Below are 19,911 nucleotides of genomic sequence, written 5' to 3' on the forward strand. Positions count from 1 at the left end.
ATTTTAAACTTCCCATTCCTTCAAGGCCACAGATCACCGATCGTAAAGAATCTATGCTTATTCGACCTTGGTATAAATTGACCCCAGAGGCGTACAAGATGCATTTTAAGCCTCTGGACAACAATCTTAATGATGTTGGAATAATGGCCACGCAATTAGTCATCCATTAGAAACACGCTTGTCGAAATTATCCCGGAAAGCAAAGTAAATTTGAAAAGAATGGCTTCTCCTTGGTTTACTGAGGCTTTGAGACGTGAGAAAACTGATTGTAGATCGGCGGAGAGGCTGTGGCGGAAGTCTAGAACACCCCAAGACCGCATGAAGTATAAATCAATTCATTCTGAATATACGAAACATATAAAGGCAGCAAAATCTCTCTACATCACGCAAAGAATACACAAGGCATCTCAATCCAGTAAAGAATTGTACAATATAGTTAAGGAGTTTACTACCCCGCAGGTTGAGCAATCCAAATTTGACCCCTCGCCAGAATGGGTGAGCTCACTGGCTTCCTATTTGCATAGTAAGATCCAGTTAATATATTCCTCATTTCCCTCCGCCCCACAAAGCTTGGTTGCAAATGAGGAGGCTATCTTTAATCTTGAGCTCGCCTCTGACAATATGGATTTTCCATCCATGATACAATTGGAGCCCACTAACCCAGAAGAAGTGTTATCCGCACTTAAAAAAATTAAATCAGGGTCTCCTAATGATCCTCTGCTTCCCCGTAAGTGCAGTGAATTATTCCCATTGCTGGCCGACGATCTGACCAGCGTTTTTAATGCTTCCTTTGAGAGTGCTTCCTTCCCTAGTAGCTGGAAGGAGGCGCAAGTCAGGCCAATCCTTAAAAAGCCTAAGAGTGACCCCTCTGTTTTCTCCAACTACAGACCAATTTCGTTATTACCTTTTTTTGGTAAAGTTCTCGAATATTTGGTAAATAAACGTGTGTCCTCTTACATTGAAACCCATGCACTTCTTGACCCGTCACAGTCAGGCTTCCGTGCCGCTCATGATACGGAAACCGCAGTAATAGAAGTAGTGGATAATATCCGACTCTCCTTGGATAGGAGCGAATCAGCCATTCTGGTATTATTGGATCTCTCCGCTGCCTTTGACACCATCTCCCACAACATTTTGAAACATCGTCTGTGGGAGGTTGGTGTCAGAGGCAATGCTCTGGCTTGGTTCGTAGACTATCTTAGGGAACGTCGCTCTTACATCAGGATGAACTCTCACGCATCTGCCACTATTTCTCTCTCCATAGGGGTCCCGCAGGGATCCATCCTTAGTCCCTTATTGTTTAATCTTTATCTCCGTCCTCTGGCCCATATTATAAAATCTTACGGCTTCTCCACCGTGTCTTATGCAGATGATTCACAGGTACTTATTACCTGTAAACCCAATCTCCAGGAAACCTGTTCCAGCTTTAAACAATGTATGACCCATATTAAAAGCTGGATGAGTGATAACATGCTAAAGACCAAAATCTTACTATTCGGCAAGGCTAAGACCTTCTGGTCTCAGGACTGGTGGCCTCGTGATCTAGGGCCTTGCCCCGAGCCTAAAGAAACTGTAAGAGATCTAGGGATTATGCTTGACGGGGATCTCTCTATGAAGGCTCACGTATACCAGGTCGCTGGGACTTGTTTTGGGATCCTGCGACAACTGCGCAGTATTTTTAAATGGCTCCCAACTGAAGCTAGAAAGCCGCTGGTCCAGGGACTGATTGTCAGTAGGCTCGATTATGGAAATGCCATGTTTGCATCCATTAACGAGAATCTGCTGACAAAATTACAAACTATTCAGAATGCGGCGGCAAGACTAGTGCTGGGCCTGCCTCCGAGGTCTGCCTCTAAACCTACTCTTAGGAAACTGCACTGGCTTCCTGTGCGCTAGAGATGTCAATTTAAAATCCTGAGCTTAACCCATAAACTTCTCCATGGTATTGGTCCTTCCTATCTAATAGAAAAATTAGCTTGGTATACCCCGGCTAGAGCTCTTCGTTCTAGTTCTAAGTTCCTGCTGTCCCAGCCCAGAGTACGGACATCTAGGCATGGTTGCAGGTCCTTCTCATACGTGGCTCCCCGGCTATGGAATAAGTTACCTACTCATCTCCTGTCCCTATCCAATCATCTAGAATTCCGAAGAGGATTGAAAGCGTGGCTTTTTCCTAAATAAAGGTCTCCCCGTATGTATCTCCACTTCGGTAGGTTAATGCCTTTTTTCTGCAGAGCGCCTTGAGACCTCTTTGGTGATAAGTGCGCTATACAAGAGCATTTGACATTGACATTGACATTTCAGTTTGTCTCTTAAAAGCTAATCTTCTGGCAGCTGCCAGTTTGTAAATAAATATCCGGTGCATTGGGTATTAGGAGATCATTTGCGAGAGGGTCCGAAATTTCGACTGACTTGGGACCCCCACAGGGTTTAATCGGCACTGCCCTTGCCGAAAACCAAGACTGTTTAGTCCAGAATCCACCTCATGCCAGACACTCCCTTTCCCTTCGTCTCACCCTGGCTGGCTCCTACTTTCTCCCTTGTGGGTGGTTTTTCCATCTTCTCTTCTTTCTTCTTGCCATTTGTGTGTTTTCCCCTCTTTGCTTTTTTATAATGTCTGATAAGAAAAGATGAGTGCTGGTGGATTCCACCGGCTCAAATTAAGCACTTAACTGAGAGGTTACCACTTTTATTTGGAATTGGGAGCGATGACCCCTGAGTTTGCCGTGCTGGTTCTAAATGGGATATGTTAATGGATTGTAGCAATTATTTTGACAACCAGGCCATCGGTTGTTTAGTACTATGTAAATGCTCAAGTGAAGAGGAATATGTTTGTGCCACTGTAGAAGTCAGTTCTATCGAAAGAATATTTCTATAGCACAAATATTGTAAATTAGAAGTCGTATCAGCAATAATATATTCTCTCATAGATCCTGTAGCTGGAGGTATAATGAATGGCCATATAATAGACATATTTTGATAGAAATATTGGCCATTAAATGGCTGTTGAATTTACCAATATATACTCTAAGGCTATGTATTTTGTAATTACTGTGCCCATCGAACATAAATGCTCAATTTCTGTGCCACAGAATGTCAGTTAACAATTGCTGGCAAATGGCAGCCTCTAGTTTGTACAGCTGAGCGTACCCCCCCAGCCCCCACTTGAAATAGGTGGCAGAATGGCTCCATATATTTCTATAGGTGCGGACATGAATTCTTCTTGGAACAAGAAGAGGAGCCTGGTGTGGTTTAACTGAGTTTTTCCATGCTATGGGAACAGTCCACCACCAAAGTGAATGTATATCTATACTTTACGTGTTTTCCAGAATCATTTTTTTCGGCTCATTAGACCAATTGAGTGTTGAAGTGCCTTCATGTTCCTCTGAGTTCTCTTTTCAATTTTGTGGTTAAGAATTTATCGGTACAGAGTAGAACAGTTGTTTTTTTAGCCCGAGCATTCGAGACCTCTTGTATATTCTTTAGTATATACTTATTTTATTTAGGTCTAGCATTCGAGACCTCTTGTATATACTTTAGTATATACTTATTATATACTTATATGTGTATGTACTTTATGGGCTCTGGAGATTAGCGCTAGGACTTGTCTGCTTCCACTTAGGGACTTGTTTTCTGTTCAACTGCCTATATTTAACTGTCTTGATGAAAAATAACCAGCAGAGGTAATTAAAATACCAGAATTGCTTTCTGCTGAGGGACTTTCTTTTTTTAAATTGTCTGGCAACTGCCTCTATTTAACTTTCTTAATAGAAAACAACCAACAGAAGTCAGTAAAATACCGGAATCACTTTAGCATTCTCTAGATTCCAGTCCATAGAATTTGTCTTCCACAGACAATATTTTTTTCAAATCTTGTATTTTCAGTAATATGACCATCGAAGGCCCTGATTATATATTAAAAACAGAGCTTTGGACTATACCATTTCCCGCTGAAAGGCAATATTTCTCTCCATGTGGTCCCATACCGACGTGTCACGCAGTTTAGTGCTTACTTTCCCTCCATGTTAAAGAGCAGTAGTTGTTTCAGCACCCAGGCTAATGTGCTGCAGAGCTAAATGCACATAAGTTCGCAAAGGCGAGACCGATTGCATTGCAAATGCTTGTTTCATCTTCAGAGAGAAGATTAAATCCTGTTTTTGGCTCCCAAAATAAATCGATTTGTCCTTTGTTTACAAAACCTAAGTGTAGAGCAGTGGATCTTTCCCTCAAAATACTCTGAAAGTTCACGTGGACGGCCAGAGGTGCTGCCGTAGCCAGTTAAGTGACTGCTCCGTTTGTCTGGAGGGACTCCTCTGGAGTGACAGACAATTTTTTTGTTCACTTAAATGTTTGTTTTGTATGTTTTTATCACTTTAGGTAATAGGGAGTGGAAGGAGCAATGTATACATTTGTGGCCTCCATTTTACAAATCACAAGGTGTTTATTTGTTTTAGACAAGTCTTTGTACAAAGGCAGGGTCGATGTTTTACTATTTACATGAACGTCTTCCTTCTCAAATTGCGGCTTTCAATAAAAGCATAACATAGCCTTTCTGTTGACTGAGTGGCAAAGGCTGTTCTGAAGAAATGATGTTGAACAGGGTTAGCCTGAGTGATGAATCCTGAGGGTCTCCGCAGATCAGCTCCTTGGATTCTGATGTGTACAGTGACTAAAAGATCTGTAGATGAGGTACATCACCTTGATTTTTCAAGACTATAATTTGGAGGAGGGCAGAGAGAAGAGTTCGTTATTAAGATAGCATGACTCTAGTTCATGAATCTCTTCTTCAGAATCTGTCTTGCAGGTATCCGTGTTTACTTACTAACTACATGCTAAAGTTGTTCAATCTATCCTGGGAAATGTTCCCATTACTCTGCCCCCCCCCCCCCTTTTGAAGGGATCAACTTGCTATTTTTGTCTAATGTTTTTGAATATTAAAGAAGATCCCTGATGAAGATGAAAAGTATTCTCCGTGATGGGTCTATTCGTTAATTTCAGAACCAGCTCACAATCTTTCCTATTAGAACCATGGGATTAGAAGCAGTTTTTTAATGTCATCTTTTTCCCTTAACTAGTTTGTTAAAAGAAACTCGAGGATCAACTACCACTGTGTGGCATGCTTCGATGCACGATATGGTTGTCATTATTGCCTTAATGCCACTGAGCAATTACAGTAGCGGCTGCTACCAGACTCGAGTGGTGTGGTGGGGGGAGGGAGAGAGGTAGAGATTACAAAAAAACTAAATAAAAAAAACACTTACCTGTAACGGCCGCCCGCTGCCTCTCCTCCATCCTCTGTCATCTTCCTTCCCTTGCTGAAGTCCCGGCCAGAAACAGGAAGCACCCGGGCTCCCAAGCTCCCCTGAGAGAATCACAACGCTGCAATGCATCGTTGTGATTGGTCTAAGTGCCGTGGTTCGGTGCTCAGACGGGAAACGGGAGACTTTGCATGTGCAGCCTGGTGGGGAAGATGCAAAGTGCGCAGGACTATTTGGCCGGCCCAAGAGGGTCGGCCAAGCAGTCCTACGCACTTAGGAAATGTAAACCACTCCTCCCCCTGCTCTGGCCCGCTCTGGCCCGCCCCGCCCACCAGTTATGAAATAGGAAAGCTAAAATGATAATAACAGCAGTTATTATCATTTCAGTTTTCCTTTTGTTCAGTGGATCGACGCTCCTCCGTCTTAGCTGAGGAGCTGCCACTGGGCAATTGTTGCTTTATGGGAAGGGTTTTGTCTATGTCAACATTTCCCTTTCATTGTTTCTCTTTTAATGAGAGCAAAATAAAAAATGTTTAAGCTTCAGTGCTTCTGCTTTCTAGTCCATTTTCATATTCTGGTATTTGTCTTCATATTTTTTCTTTAACATTATGTAAAGAAGAGTCACTGTTTGTTTTGTTACCGAAAATACTGTTTTCTCTCTCCTGAATTTCGTCCTTCGTCCTTCATGTTTGCAGAACTATATTAAGGTTTATCAATTTAACGGAGGTAACCACGACTGAGAACTGGTTTAACAGCTAAGTAGTGGTTTTTCTTTCCATCAGGTTGTCCCATATGTACTCCCCTTTTGCTCCTGAAAACAAGCCTAAGTAAAGCTTATGCAGAGTTTATACTCTGAGTGTTCTTTATAATCGTGCATTGCATGTGCTTAGCTCTTTTCTCTTCTTTTACACATATTTCAGTGGGAAGATGAGAGGAATATTGGAGCATCTTTGTTTCTCGCGGGCCTGGAACAGGAAAATACAGTTGGTTATAGCTCCCAACTGTATGGACTTGCTTTCCTTGGTAAGTTACAGAGCAAAAACTTTAATTTTTGTTTTCTTTTTAAACCATTTCTAAGTCACATACTGTCAAAGCTCTCGTTTCGGAAATTGTCTTTAGGACCATGTTTGAAGGCCTGGGCTAGATCTCGACATGCCTGGCTACTATGAAGTAATCACATTCCTCCAGAAAATGCTCATAGAACATCTAAATGATTGCCGCTTCCCTTTTCCTAAAATTTGAGCAAGAAGGTCGTTAAGACTGAATCACTCATTAGCACTGATCTTTTCGAGAAATAACCACAAACCATAGTCCGATTGTTGTACTTTAGTTTTGCAATACCCTTCTTGTAGCTCGCTCTCCCACCCCTTCCCATTTGATCCAGATAGGTTTTTATTTGTCTAATTTTCCACCACCTCTGGTTCTGAAGTGACCACAATCTGTCTGCTGTGGGATTGTACTGATTCATGTCCGGTACAGCTGTACCTTACCAAATATTGTGCTTGAGGGTGGAGCCAGCCACACACTAAGATGGCTGTCATTCTCAATATCTGTGGCACAGCTCCCCTTCTGAAGCTGTATACAATGCTGAGTTTTAGAGTAAGTCTGGCTCTAAGATGTTCTGAATGGTTGAAATGGAGGACCACGTGATAATTATCTGCCAGAGCACGGAGACACCCATGCTTGACCTGGATGATTGGAGTTCTACACCCTTTCCTATGACTGCAATTATATCATTATAGTAGTGGCACGCTGGTAATCGACATGACTGGAGGCAAAGAAAAATCACTGCCATAAGAGAGTCTCTGGCCATTTGGAATACCAGCACAGAGAGGTGTCTCGCAGTGCCAGGCGGATTGTGGTGACAGGAAGAGCTGAGGCGACAGTGCGAGCGACTCCATTCTGCAATCTCAGCACTATGTCTTCTGATTAAATTCTGGCTGCAACACAGAGGGATAAAGGCGTTGATGGCTGTGGGCAACCAAAAACTTCTCTTATTGCTGAAGAGCGGGTATTCCGTTTTCTTTACAAACAGTGATGTTATGTTGCTGAAGGTAAATAAATTAAGGGGAGAAAAAGAGAAACATGATTTCCTCACTCCTAATGTCTTTGCATCAAAGGGACACTTGATGAGCACCACGAGGAACATGAAACTGGTGGTAAGGTACTTTCTGAAGGGAAGATGATGGTGTCCCTGATGAATGCGACTTGGAGCACCTATCTCGGAATGCTTTGGACCCCCCCCCCCTTCGAAAATTGAAAAGAGACAAGACACGTTTTGCAGCAAGAAGACATGGGACTGATTTTGCTGCCAGGTTGAGGATTTAGGGTCATCAGGCTCTTTTGGAAGAAAGTTGAGGGAGCGCACAATACTGGTCGCATTGACAGAGGAAAATGGGGACCTGGGCTGCAGCCAGGAAGTCTGCCCTTTCCTTTTCTGGAGTGATGGCTCATAAGTCCCTCACCCTAACCCAGGCAATATTGTTGGGGAGGCAGGAACTGAGGATACCAAAGATAGTTTTTTTTTCCAGAGTGTACGGTGTCCCCCTATCGTTCACCACAAGACTGAGGCTAAAACCTGAAGGTAGTGTTTACATGAGTTCTGAACCAGAGTGGCCCTGTAAATTTCTTATGTCACACGCTCCTGAGGCTGCGGAGAGAGTGCCCAGGGTTGTTCACCATAGAGTTGTTTCCTCTGTAGTTTGTTGCTGGCACTTGCCCTTTTGGTAGGCTCGCCTTGCATTATTTCTTGATGATTTCCAGTGGCTCATCTACAGGACCAGAGAATGTATCATATTTTGTGGGGTAGCTATAAGTATTTGGGAGCTCTGACCACACACCACTATCTCTGCTCCGGTATTATGGAATGGTTTTCCTGATCATTGAGGGCTGTTCTTGTGTTTTATTTTCGTGACCCTCTATCTTATGTTGAATCGAGGTATTGAGTCTCAGTATTATATTCCCTGTTGAAATGTGCTAGTGTTCTTGCATTGTGTTGTGTATGTGTGCGATGCCAAGCTGTGTTTTTTCTGTTCTCAAACATTATTTTAAATTAGAACCTGAGATACAGAATCGGTTTAATTATTATATTGGCTAGCTCTGTCTCATCTGTCTGTCTTTCACCCTTCTAACTGAGGTCAAAACGTGCAAATAAGTTAAATCACTATTCAATAAGATGCTGCACATGGAATGGTCAAGGTTTTTTTAACAAAATCATTGTGTCTAACCGTTCTCCTTGTCAGGATGAGCAGTAATTTCTGTTTCTAGAGTGGATTAATCTCTTTAAGACTGTCCGTTCCATTTATGTTACGTGATGCACAGAATATGTTTACATTTGACTTTGCATTATTTTATGTTATTATTGTTGCATAGGAAAAACTGAGTCGGTGCCACCCGCACCTCGGGGAGTGGCGCCCTTAGTTGCATCTCGGGCGGGAGCTACGTTCTTCTGTTTGGTGCCCCGGAAGCAGTTCCTGGAAGAGCGGGGGTCGGTGACATCATCAGGGTGCGCAAGGCTTCCCAGACACGGATAAAAGATCGAACAGGACCAGGACCTTCCTCTTTGTCACCTCCAGAGACTACCGAAGGCCAATCGGCAGCACCTATCTTTCCCGCCAGGACCATCAGTCAATGACATGCTGGATCCCGGTCTTTGTGCAGTTCGGTACACTACCTTTGACACTGCTATCCACGCGCTGCAGGGGTTGGGCAAAGGGGCCTTGATGACAAAATCTGATATTGAGGCCGCCTTTCGCCTTTTACCGGTACATCCAGACAACAATCGTTTGCTGAATTTTACATTCGAAGGGTGCTTCTTTGTTGATCTATGCATACCAATGGGGTGTTCTATCGCTTGCTCTGACCTCAAGGCTTTCAGTTGTTTCCTGGAGTGGACGGTTAAAGACTTGGTGCAGACACAGGACATAGTGCACTACCTGCACAACTTTCTGTTTTGGGCTCTTCGGGCTCAGCAGCTTGTGAGAAGGCCCTGCTGGACTTCCGACAATCAGCTTAGTCCTTAGGACTTCCCTTGGCGGATGATTAGACGGAGGGTCCTGCCACTTGCATGACTTTCCTGGGTATTGAGATTGATACGGTAGCTGGGGTGTGTAGGCTCCTGCAGGAGAAAGTCTCAGTATTCAGGGTTTCCATTGACTCCTGTCTAACTGCTAAGAAGGTTACCTTACATCAACTGCAGGTGTTAGTGGTGCAGCTAAATTTTGCGCTTAGGGTGATACCCATGGGCAGGGCCTTTTCCAGGAACATTGCGAGGGCTATGGCTGGATTGCAGGGAAAACACCATCACATTAGATTATCTTCTGAGGTAAGGGAGGATCTGCACACCTGGAAGGGGTTCTTGTCCAATTTTATTGGTACCCTGCTGTGGTAGCAACCAGCACAATCAAATGCGGAGATCGAGCTCTATATGGACGCAGCAGGCAGCGTAGGGTTCGGTGCTGTCTGTGGCACTAGTTGGTGCATGAAACATTGGCCAACGATGTGGGTGTCCTCCGGGCTGACTCGCAATGTGACATTCCTAGAGCTATTTCCGATCATGATAGTGTTGCACATTTGGGGGCCTATATTAGTTAACAAAAGAATAGTGTTTTGGTCAGACAGCATGTCTGCAGAGTTAGTGATCAATAATCAGACTGCAAAATGCTCCCTGCTGCTTCGTTTGCTGAAGGAGCTCATCCTTTTCTGCCTCACGCGTAATGTTTACTTTACTGCTAGGCATATGCCAGGTGTTGGCAATGCTGTAGCTGATGCCCTGTCACGTTCTAAGTTGACAGAATTCCGAGTGCGGTGGCCTCGTGCAGACCGGAAGAAGACAGAATTTCCCAAAGAATTGTGGAAGCTTGGTGCCCCGTTGCTCCCGTATTGATAGTGGCTTCATTGGCCCCCAAAACTAAGCGTATGTACGAGCATGCATGGCAGGAGTATGTGGCCTCTTTAGATCCCCTTGGGGTGGATAGCCATGTTACACCGCAAGGGGTACTGCCATTCTTGGTTAAGCAGCGGGGATCTGGTAATATCATTGTCATTAGCACACAGACAGTTATCAGCCATTGCCTTCTTCGCAGGGCTGGAAGGGGTAGCTGACCCGACCAATGACCCTAGGGTGCGTCGGGCCATGAAGGGATGGGAGCGTTTAGCCCCAGTGGTAGATGACAGCAGGAGGCCTATTAACGTGGATAGGTTGTCCCATATTTTGGGGATATTACCCCAGGTCTGCATATCATCCTATGAGGTGTGCTTGTTCAGCCTAGCTTATTTGCTTGCCTTTTTTGGGGCATTCAGAATTTCTGAACTCCTAGTGCTATCAAAAGGGGGTCCCTGGGCAGGGATCCATGTGTCGGATTTGATAGTAACAGGGGACACCTTACAGGTCAGAGTTAAGAAATTTAAGACAGACCTGCTGGGTAAAGGGGCGTGGGTATATTTGCGTGCTGCTCCGGGGGCTCCCTATTGTCTGGTCGGTCTGACAAAGGGATCCCTACAGATGCAGCCAGAGGGTGGAGAAGCGAGTCTGTTGGTGCATGCTGATGGCTCCCCGCTGACTAGATTCCAGTTTACACACATATACCAATGCTCCCTGACCCTACTGGGCGAGGAGCCATTGCAGTTCACTTCCCATTCCTTCTGCATTGGGGCGGCAACAACCGAAGCGGCTATGGGTTTGTTACCAGATGCGATCAAAAGGGTGGGCGAGTTTTCAGTTGTCGTGCTTTGAGCGGTATGTGAGACCTCATTTGGCATAAGTAGGGTGGGTGTTCTTGGCGCTACTACTACTCTCCCCCGCTGTATGGCCTTTTAGTAACTCCTCCCCCCCCTTTTGTCTTTCTTCCCCTGCAGCGGTGTGGCGTCCGCAGACCCAAGTATGTTGGTGTGGTCATTCTTTTGTATGCCGAGCGGTGCATCGTTTTTGCGGTTCAGAATTGGAAAGGGCACAGTTGGGGGCTGGATTCAGGCATCACTGGGTGGGCATTGGCGGGCTGCGGTTAAAATACCTCCTTGATCACTTGCGAAAGGCTATCGAAATCGGTAAAGTGCCCAACCCGAATGTCCTTATTTTTCATGCAGGGGGCAATGACATGATTCCCTATGGACGGAGAGAAGTAAAGGAGGCTTTATTCTCCACGCTGTCTCGGGAACGGACTCTGTTGCCATCTACTATCATTCTGTGGTCAGAGGTAATACCACGACAGGTATGGCGTATGGGTGCTCCCATTCAGGCAGTTAACGACTTAAGTTGAACCACCCTGTCTCCAAAATCTTGACGGGCTCACCAATGCGCACGATCAGGCATAAGTTGATTTAGGTATCAGAGGCTGAGCTCTACCACAAAAAATGGGGTGCACTTGTCTCCCAAGCGCCAGGAGCCATTCGTCCAGACTATTCTAGGGCCCATTGACCAGGTAAACTGCGGCCAAATTAAGGGAAGGGGAAGGGGAGGGCGAGTGCGCCAGTGAGCTTCCCGCCATGTGGCAGGGTCCTTGGCAGGAAAGGCAGCAGGAGATATGGACTTGTTTTTTATGGAATGACTAACCCTTGGACAGGGAGAGCATTCAGTGGGGGCTTCAGGCTGGCGGGAGGTGGGACTGACCTGCTGGTGGAACAGGACTCTCTTGCCCTACCCGAGATGCCCGTGTAAAAAGGACTTTGGTGGAGCACCTGTGATTAAGAACCCCAGTGGGGCAATCTGTTATACAGCGCCCTGGTGTGGTATTGGCCTCTGGGATAAAGGTTGGTATAGTTGCTACGAATGTCTCCTGGTCCATGTGACACTACTATGCTGTTGGATGCCCGTGGGGGGAATACCCAGGGGCCTGTGCAAGTTGGGGCCTGCTGGCACAGCGAGCACTGTGTATTATACACAATGAGGGTGTTTTGATGGATAATGCAATATTTATGTGAATGTAAAGCCAGTTTCCGCGCTCCTAATGTCCTGCATATCTTGCATCCTTGCTATATCATGTAATTGTTTGAAGGTCTAATTAAGTGATTGTCATTAGGCGGTATAAATGATCAAGAGGATAATGAACACTTTTATGTGAAATAAAGTCTACGCCATGGACCAACAACAGTGGCTGTTGTTTAGTCAATGCTGTGACAGATGTGGGGATTGGGTGTTTTTTGTAAGGGGCGAATCGCACGTATGCATACTATGTAATGGAAGCGTCTGTAGTGCATATGTGCCTATGGCACGGGTACTCATAGTACGGCCCGGCAAGCCTTAATTTGCGGACCATGCAGACATCGTACCTGTGTTATTTATTTATTTATTTTTTAAGTGTCTGCAAACACCGCTGGTTGCTGCTCTATGGGGGCCGGGCGATTCCAGGGATAGTCCGAGTGGAGATGCAAAGGCGCTAAGAAGAGGTCAAATACAACAAGGCCTCATTAACATGTAAATGGTCTTTTAAAGATCTGTGAAGTTACTCGGGTGACTGGCACAAAGGGGGGCTTTGATCTGACTGCTCGGGGTGAGAGTCAGAATTAAAGCCAGTGACAGATGTGATCACAGGCCCACTGGTGGGACACAAACCCTGCAAAGCAGCAAATTCAGAGAGAAAACCCGCTGGCTTTTACATTACACAGGGAGAGGGGGGAGTGGGGGGGCTGTTTCTGGGCTGGTGACTGGTACGTGTAGACACAGTACATATGCACTGCCCGAGGCACAGAGACAGAAACAGACAGAGATAGGCAGAGACAGAAAGGGACAGACTGGCAGATGGAGACAGAGACAGATAGAGACAGAGACAGATAGAGACAGAGACAGATAGAGGCAGGGGCAGACCGAAGCAGGGGTAGACAGAGGCAGAGACATGGACCGACTGGCAAAGACAGATAGAGGCAGGGACAGACTGACAGAGGCAGAGACAGAGGTAGAGAGCGATAGAGACAGAGAGAGAGACAGAGAGAGACAGAGATGAGACAGAGATAGAGGCAGGGACAGATAGAGAGAGATGTGTGTATGCCGGGTCTGGTGGCTCAGTAGATGAGATAGAGGCAGGGACAGATAGAGACAGACATAGATAGAGGCAGAGACAGAGATAGAAAGGCAGAGAGACAGAGAAGGAGAGGGAGACAGAGGAAGGGAAACAGAGGGTGACAGAGGGAGAGGGCGGGAGACAGAGAGGGAAACAGAAGGAGACAGAGAGAGGCGGAGACAGAGGGAGGGAGGGAGATAGAGGAAGGGAGATAGAGGGAGGGAGACCGAGACAGACAGAGGAAGACGGAGGGAGGGAGACAGTGTGGGAGACAGAGAGAGGGAGACAGAGAGAGGGAGACAGAGAGAGGGAGACAGAGAGAGGGAGACAGAGGGAGGGAGACAGAGGGAGGGAGACAGAGGGAGGAGGGCGACAGAGGGAGGGAGAAAGACAGAGGGAGACAGAGGGAGGGAGACAGACGGAGACAGAGGAAGAGAGAGAGAGGGAGGGAGACAGACAGAGTGAGTGAGACAGAGGGAGACAGGGAGAGAGAGAGAGAGAGAGGGAGACAGAGAGAGAGAGAGAGAGAGAAAGAAAGAGAGAGATGTGTGTATGCCGGGTCTGGTGGCTCAGTAGACGAAGGCGTCCGCTGCAGGGGCCTGTGTTCAACCTAATGGTCACTTTTTTTTTGCTTTAGTCCCGCCACCCTCTCCCACTGACCCTGCCCCCACCAGTGAGGCACTCGGCCACAAACCACACTGTAAATTTGACCCCGAGAGTAGGCATTGCTTCTCCTCCAAACACTAGCCAAAGTCCTGGCGACGGAGAGGCCATGGGCTGGTAGGCTGTAAGTGTTTAAGAGAGCACGGGGGGCATTAAAAATGTTAGAATGGCCTGCAGTGTTCATCCAGGGGAGTTTTCCAGGCTGCCTTGGATATCATAATGGCGAATCGAGCTTCTGTACTGAGAGCTCGTGTGAAGTAATGTGAGCTATTGGGTCACAAAATTAGTTTTCGTTCATGATAAACAACGGTTCATGCCTTGTACTGTTTCCCTAATCTTCCCTTACAACTTCACATCCCCTACTGCGGGTGCTCGGTGTTCAGGCTCCCCTTCTGTCGTGCCCGTCTGTCACTGGTGCACTTGTGAAAGCATTTCTCGCGTGTGCGATGAGGTGCTGGTATTTATACACGCCCAGCCAGCGTCACACGCAAGCACGTCTGGCAACGGCTCGAGGCCTCAAGTGAGAGCAGTGGAGTCAGACATTTGGGGTCGTGTATATGGGTGAGTAAGGGTTTCATGGTAAGCATAGAGTGCAGGCACTTCCAGAGGGCTCGTGCATGCGTGCAGGGGCGGCCTTAGGCATGTGCAAGCTGTGCACCTGCACAGGGCCACCAAACCCCAGGGGCCGCCACGCCAATATATATCCTTAATATAATAATCCTCTGAGGATGGATACATATTTGCATGGCGGCCTCTGGGAGGGATTTGGCGGCCTGCGGCTCTGTTCCACTTCCAAACACCCTGACCCCCCCCTCTTCACTGGCCTCCTCACTCCACCCCACCCGGACCCCTCTTCCGGGGCCCCCTACCTACGCTCTCTGCCCAGGGCCACCATGAGCCTAGAGCCGCCCCTGATGCGTGGATGATTAGAGCCCCTCTTGTAAGAGCAGCAGCTGCGAGCTCCTGGCCTACTAGCACCGTGCTGGAAGTACCCGGGATCTAAGTGTGCGGGTGCCTATCAAAAAAGGCTGAATGCTCATAATGGTGCCTCTTGGCCCTGGGTGTTAAGCCTTTATTTGGCTTATTTTCCACTCGCCTAATGTTCACAACTATTGCCGATGATGTACGGTGTGTCCAGTGGTAAAAGTGGGCGGGAACGGAAGGGCGGGTCGTGCCCCTACTTCTAAAAAATATTTCAGTCCGTTCCCCTACTTCTTACTTTCAAAAAAGCATCCCGGGACGGCAAGAATAGTCCTACTTAAAGATAACTTTTTTTCATTCAGATTCCATGGGCTGCTCTCTGTTGAACTCTAGGCTGCAGCAGCCCCCGCCCCTCCCTGAGCTCGCACAGACCAAGGGCAGGCCCATTGTCATTCCGAATGAGGCAGATTATCCCCTTTCGAATGACAATGCGCCCGCCCTCTGCCTTTAGCATATCAAGTGCCAGTGAGATCAGAGTTGGTGATTACAGAGGAGCTTTCCCCAGACAGAGTAATGTGGGGAACTTGACACCTTGTGTAATTTGTCAATGTTGTACACAGAGTAAACTGGGCAGGAGCAGTGACCGGACAGAAGAGGCGGCAGGAAAGGAGAGGTACTAGGGCAGGAGAGGTGACCGGACAGGAGAAGTGACAGGGCAGGAGAAGTGACAGGGCAGGAGAAGTGACAGGGCAGGAGAAGTGACAGGGCAGGAGAAGTGACAGGGCAGGAGAAGTGACAAGCAGGAGAAGTGAAAGGCAGGAGAAGTGACAGGCAGGAGAAGTAACGGATAGGTGTCGGAGGCAAATATATTTCTTTTCAGTATCTTTTCGTCAAGTGAAGAGCTGTCGCCACGACATGAACACGGGCGCTCGTGACGATGGTTGTGAAAAGGTGGAATAGACTGTAGTTTCTGCGTTTTCTCGGGGGTCCTGTCAGTTTCCCTGTTGGGAGTCGGACAGGCCTATAGATAGGCAGTGACAGGCACAGTGCAGGCCGTCACTCGGCTGTTTGTAGGCTTGTTTTATGGTCTTCTGGGACGGTTTTACTGTTGCTTTCTTTGATATTAAAACACGCATTGCCTGTCATAAGCTGATATCCACGCTGTCTCCCATACACTTACTTATTATTATTATTATGCATTCTTGATATAGCGCATGGCTACCCGAAGACGTCCCAGCGCTCTAAGCCACAACTATATATATATCCAGTCTTACTACAAGTGCCGGAAGAACCAGGTGTTTAGTTTCGTCGTGAATTCGAGATGGTGGGTCACCGCCCGAATTGTGATGGGGAGGGAGTTCCATAGAGTGGAAGCGTTCCAAGAGAACACGTCATGCCTTTACAAGCAAGAAGCACTTTTTAAGCTATTTAATGCACAAATGGGGGACACTTTTATTTGGGTGCCAGTGCCTATTTTCTGTCCTAGTCCGACCCTGTTCACTGTTGCTGGAATGACTGGGTTCACAGAATATATTCCTCTTTAATGTGATAAACATCATGCAGGGCTTTAAGTGGGGAAAAACAACTGGGGAGGTCTCAAAGGGGTGTGGGCAATGTAATAAAGGGCATGGCTTAAAAACACCCGAGACAAAAACCTGTGCTTAGCATAGTGTGCCACCGGACTTGTATTTTACTGTTTCTGTCATTGCATGCAGATATATGTTACAACAAGTAACATCATACCTACAACAAGTCAGTACTAATGGCTTTGTCAATGGTCGTTAACTGCATAAGATAAATAAGCAGCAACTATGGTTTGTATATAATATTGAAAAGCTTGCACTTAAAGCCCGGGTGACACCACAACAATGTTGCTGCTCCTGAGCTTCAAAAAGTGAAGGGGAATCCAAAGAGAACATGACTCTTTAAAGGATTTCCCTAATCCCTTCCCATACAACGCTCACCTGGCATGACGTCATGCCGTAACGTCTCCACTAGTGAGAAGTGAGCAGTGTGAGCACGTGCACAAGATGTGCCTGCTGTCACTGCAGTCGGGGAAAAAACGGACCGCCTGTGCCAGGACGCAAAACAGAGCCCGATAAAGACCTGTTTCAAGGCCTCCCTTAAAAAAACTGACGGTGCTCAGCACCAGTGAGACCCAGCCCACTTAAAGCCCTGCTGTCATGGCAATGATGGTTTAAAGGCCTCCGTGCTACATAGTTTCCGTAGAGCGGTCCGGGTTGCGGACGGTCGAGGGTGCAAAGAAGCCTGTGGTGGCGCGCGGACGGATGAGGCACACACAGATTTGCCCATGACATCCTAAAGATGATGATTTCGTCTGACTGTTCCAGTCAAACAGAACGATCTGTCTGAACAGACAGGGAGGTTGGAATGCCCTTTGAAGGCAGGCATATGCACAGAGCTGACCAATGACCTCCACGTCTGACCCCGACGCAGATATTGATTCTCGCTCCACATCGTGGCCTGCAACTCTAGATGAAATGGCCGAAGGCGTCGCTCTTCCGGAAACACATTTAGCGTCTGCCTGTGTGAACCACGTGCCAATCACCCCGTGACTTTGACACTCATTGCATAAGAGCAGCGCACTGCCAGTAATGCTTCCTGGAACTAGCGAGCATTAACGGCGCTGACCTCCATGCGAGATGTCTGTGGCCGCGGCCTGGCCTGCAGCACTGCGGACGGCTAAATGTATCCGCTGCTCAATAACCCTGTCTGCGAATTGCATACTGTTCATTCTGTGCAAGGAAGGGGAATACGTTCACACTTTGTGGCCCCCCTCCCAGACATTTTATTTTTAACCAGACATTTCTGCTGCCCCCAAGTGTAACCTCTTAGGGGGTAGGGTATTGCTGGTTAGGTGGGTCGGCAGGTCCACTGGGCCACCAGAGTTTCATCTTCTGCCCCCTCCCCCCCCCTCCCCTCTATCAGAGGGATGCCCCCCAAGTTAGAGGTCCCTGCTGTGTCAGTGAGGCGCTCTTTGCCGAAAGATCATCTGCCGATGCAGCAGAACTGAGTACCGGTGCATTAGAACTGAGTTCCAGGACACCCACTATATTGCTGCAAGCCACTCAACATTATTTTCAATTCTTAAGAAACAAACTTGAAAGAATGGGCCCTGGGAGTCAGTGGCGCAAGCTCCTCCCCTAAACTGAAATGTCTTCTTCCACTGTGATCCGGCCGTCTGTGACACTTGGGCTTCCAGCTCTAAGGTCTCAAGTCTGAGAGCCAGTTAGGTCCTCTACCCCAGAAACGTAGTGGTTTCACCGCCTTAAATGAAGCAGAGACCAGACACTGAACGAGACTTAAATTGGAGTTGTCCCCAATATTGATCCCTTTGAAGCCTGACGCTAGCTAGGAAATTAGATACATGTTTAAAGAGTGATTACATCAGATTGAGACGATTTTGACTGCAGTGTGGCTAGTCATCTTGACAATAGCCTTGTTTTCTTTCGAGGCAAGTTCCCTTCCTTATCGCAGAGAATGTGCGTTGTATAATGCCAAGTTGATCACTGATCCCATGTGGGTCACCTACTAGCAAGAAGCCGTGACCCTGCCCGTCTTAGGGTGGGGATTGAAATCTATTCAGAACGACCAATAGCTAGGCCATTAGGTTGGGCATTGGCTGCCAGCCTTTTGGCTTTGTCAATCTATGTTGTGTCATGGATTTCTAGAAAATGTTAGTGCCAGGAAGCTGTTGCGTCCTCATCAATTTAAAGAAAGTATTGGCTAAAAAAGCAAAACTATTTTGGTCTCAGAAAGCACACACTGATAATAGTAAATGCCACTGAAAGGAACTACTTTGTGTGTGGATGTGCTCGTGTGAAAGGGAAGAATGCCACCACACACATTGAAGTTAATCAATAGCTGAAGAGGGCTGACCCATCGCCCCCACGCTCTATGCTAGAGTAGGCAAAATACAAATATGGATGACACAATAAGAGATCAATGGGCCCAATGGATGGAGAGGGCTATCCGAACGCCCTTATAAGGTTATTATACATATAACTGTAGTAAATTTAAAAGGCCTTGGCAAGCACCAGACGTAAAATATGAGACCACCAGAGGCCCCACCAGCTAAAACACTTTCATCTCTTGCAAGAGCCATTGCCTGTATTAATTGAACTTAAATCAGAGAATGTTACAAGACCCCAGTAAACCTCTCCTCTCTTTTCCTCACCCTTCCTGTAATCTTTATCCTCCCTCCTTTCATTCTAATCCAGCATAACGTTACAAAGTATTACGTTTCCTTATGAAAATGTAATTCCACAATAATGAACCTTTCTTTCTTCCAATTTACCTCTGCCACAGGCTATAATTTTATTAATTCCACTCTACTCCGTGTACTTCTTCACTCGCCCTCCTCCACTTTCAGACTCACTTGGCATCTACAGTGGGCCTTCTTGTGCCCTCTGCCATCATTGTCTGTTGACCCTTTGCAGTGACAAAAAAATCCCTCTTGTCCAGTACACTCACAGAACCAACAAATTAAGTACTAACCATGACGTCTGCCTCCTGATCCACCAGGCAGTCATCTTTTTTAGGTGTATACTATAGCTTGTGTACTACCTATCCATATTTGATTAGTTTAGGTATAAGGTGCTCTATGGGGTCTAGGGGTATATCTGCCCCTCAGGGATTGAAGCTGTGAATTGAGCCATAAAAATCCTGTTTTGTGACGGATACAGTAAACAATATTGACTCCTAAAATGTATGTGCTACCACATCTCCTTATTAAGGCAAAATCTAAGCACCTAAAGGAGCAAGCCATGGACGGGGACACTTTGATTCGCTTTTGGCCTTCCTATCCAGAGAGGACTTCTCTGGCAAGGGGCCCGATAGTAAGGGTGCAGAGGCTACAGGGAATTCCACTTGCCCTGCCTCTACGCAGCTCCATCCTGATGATGGGGATCACAATTTTGGCTACGACTCACAAACAGTCAGAAGGGGAGGAAGAGGTGACAAGCCCACGGCAGCCCAAATCAAATTTCACGAATTTAAAACAAAACACTGAAGACAATACACTTGCTTTCCATCAGACATGTTGGATCCGGAGGATA

At 46.7% G+C, this 19,911-nt stretch overlaps 1 protein-coding gene across 1 annotated transcript in view; it reads left to right on the forward strand.

Moving 5' to 3' along the window:
- Positions 1–19,911, forward strand: part of MRPS27 (mitochondrial ribosomal protein S27) — a 331,096-nt gene that overhangs the window by 210,590 nt on the left and 100,595 nt on the right. The window contains exon 8 of the mRNA XM_078675280.1: positions 6,176–6,278. Coding sequence (XP_078531406.1) covers positions 6,176–6,278 — 103 coding nt within the window. The remainder of the gene's footprint in view (positions 1–6,175; positions 6,279–19,911) is intronic.

Source organism: Lissotriton helveticus, chromosome 2_1 (assembly GCF_964261635.1).
Source record: "Lissotriton helveticus chromosome 2_1, aLisHel1.1, whole genome shotgun sequence".
Taxonomy (NCBI): Eukaryota; Metazoa; Chordata; class Amphibia; order Caudata; family Salamandridae; genus Lissotriton; species Lissotriton helveticus.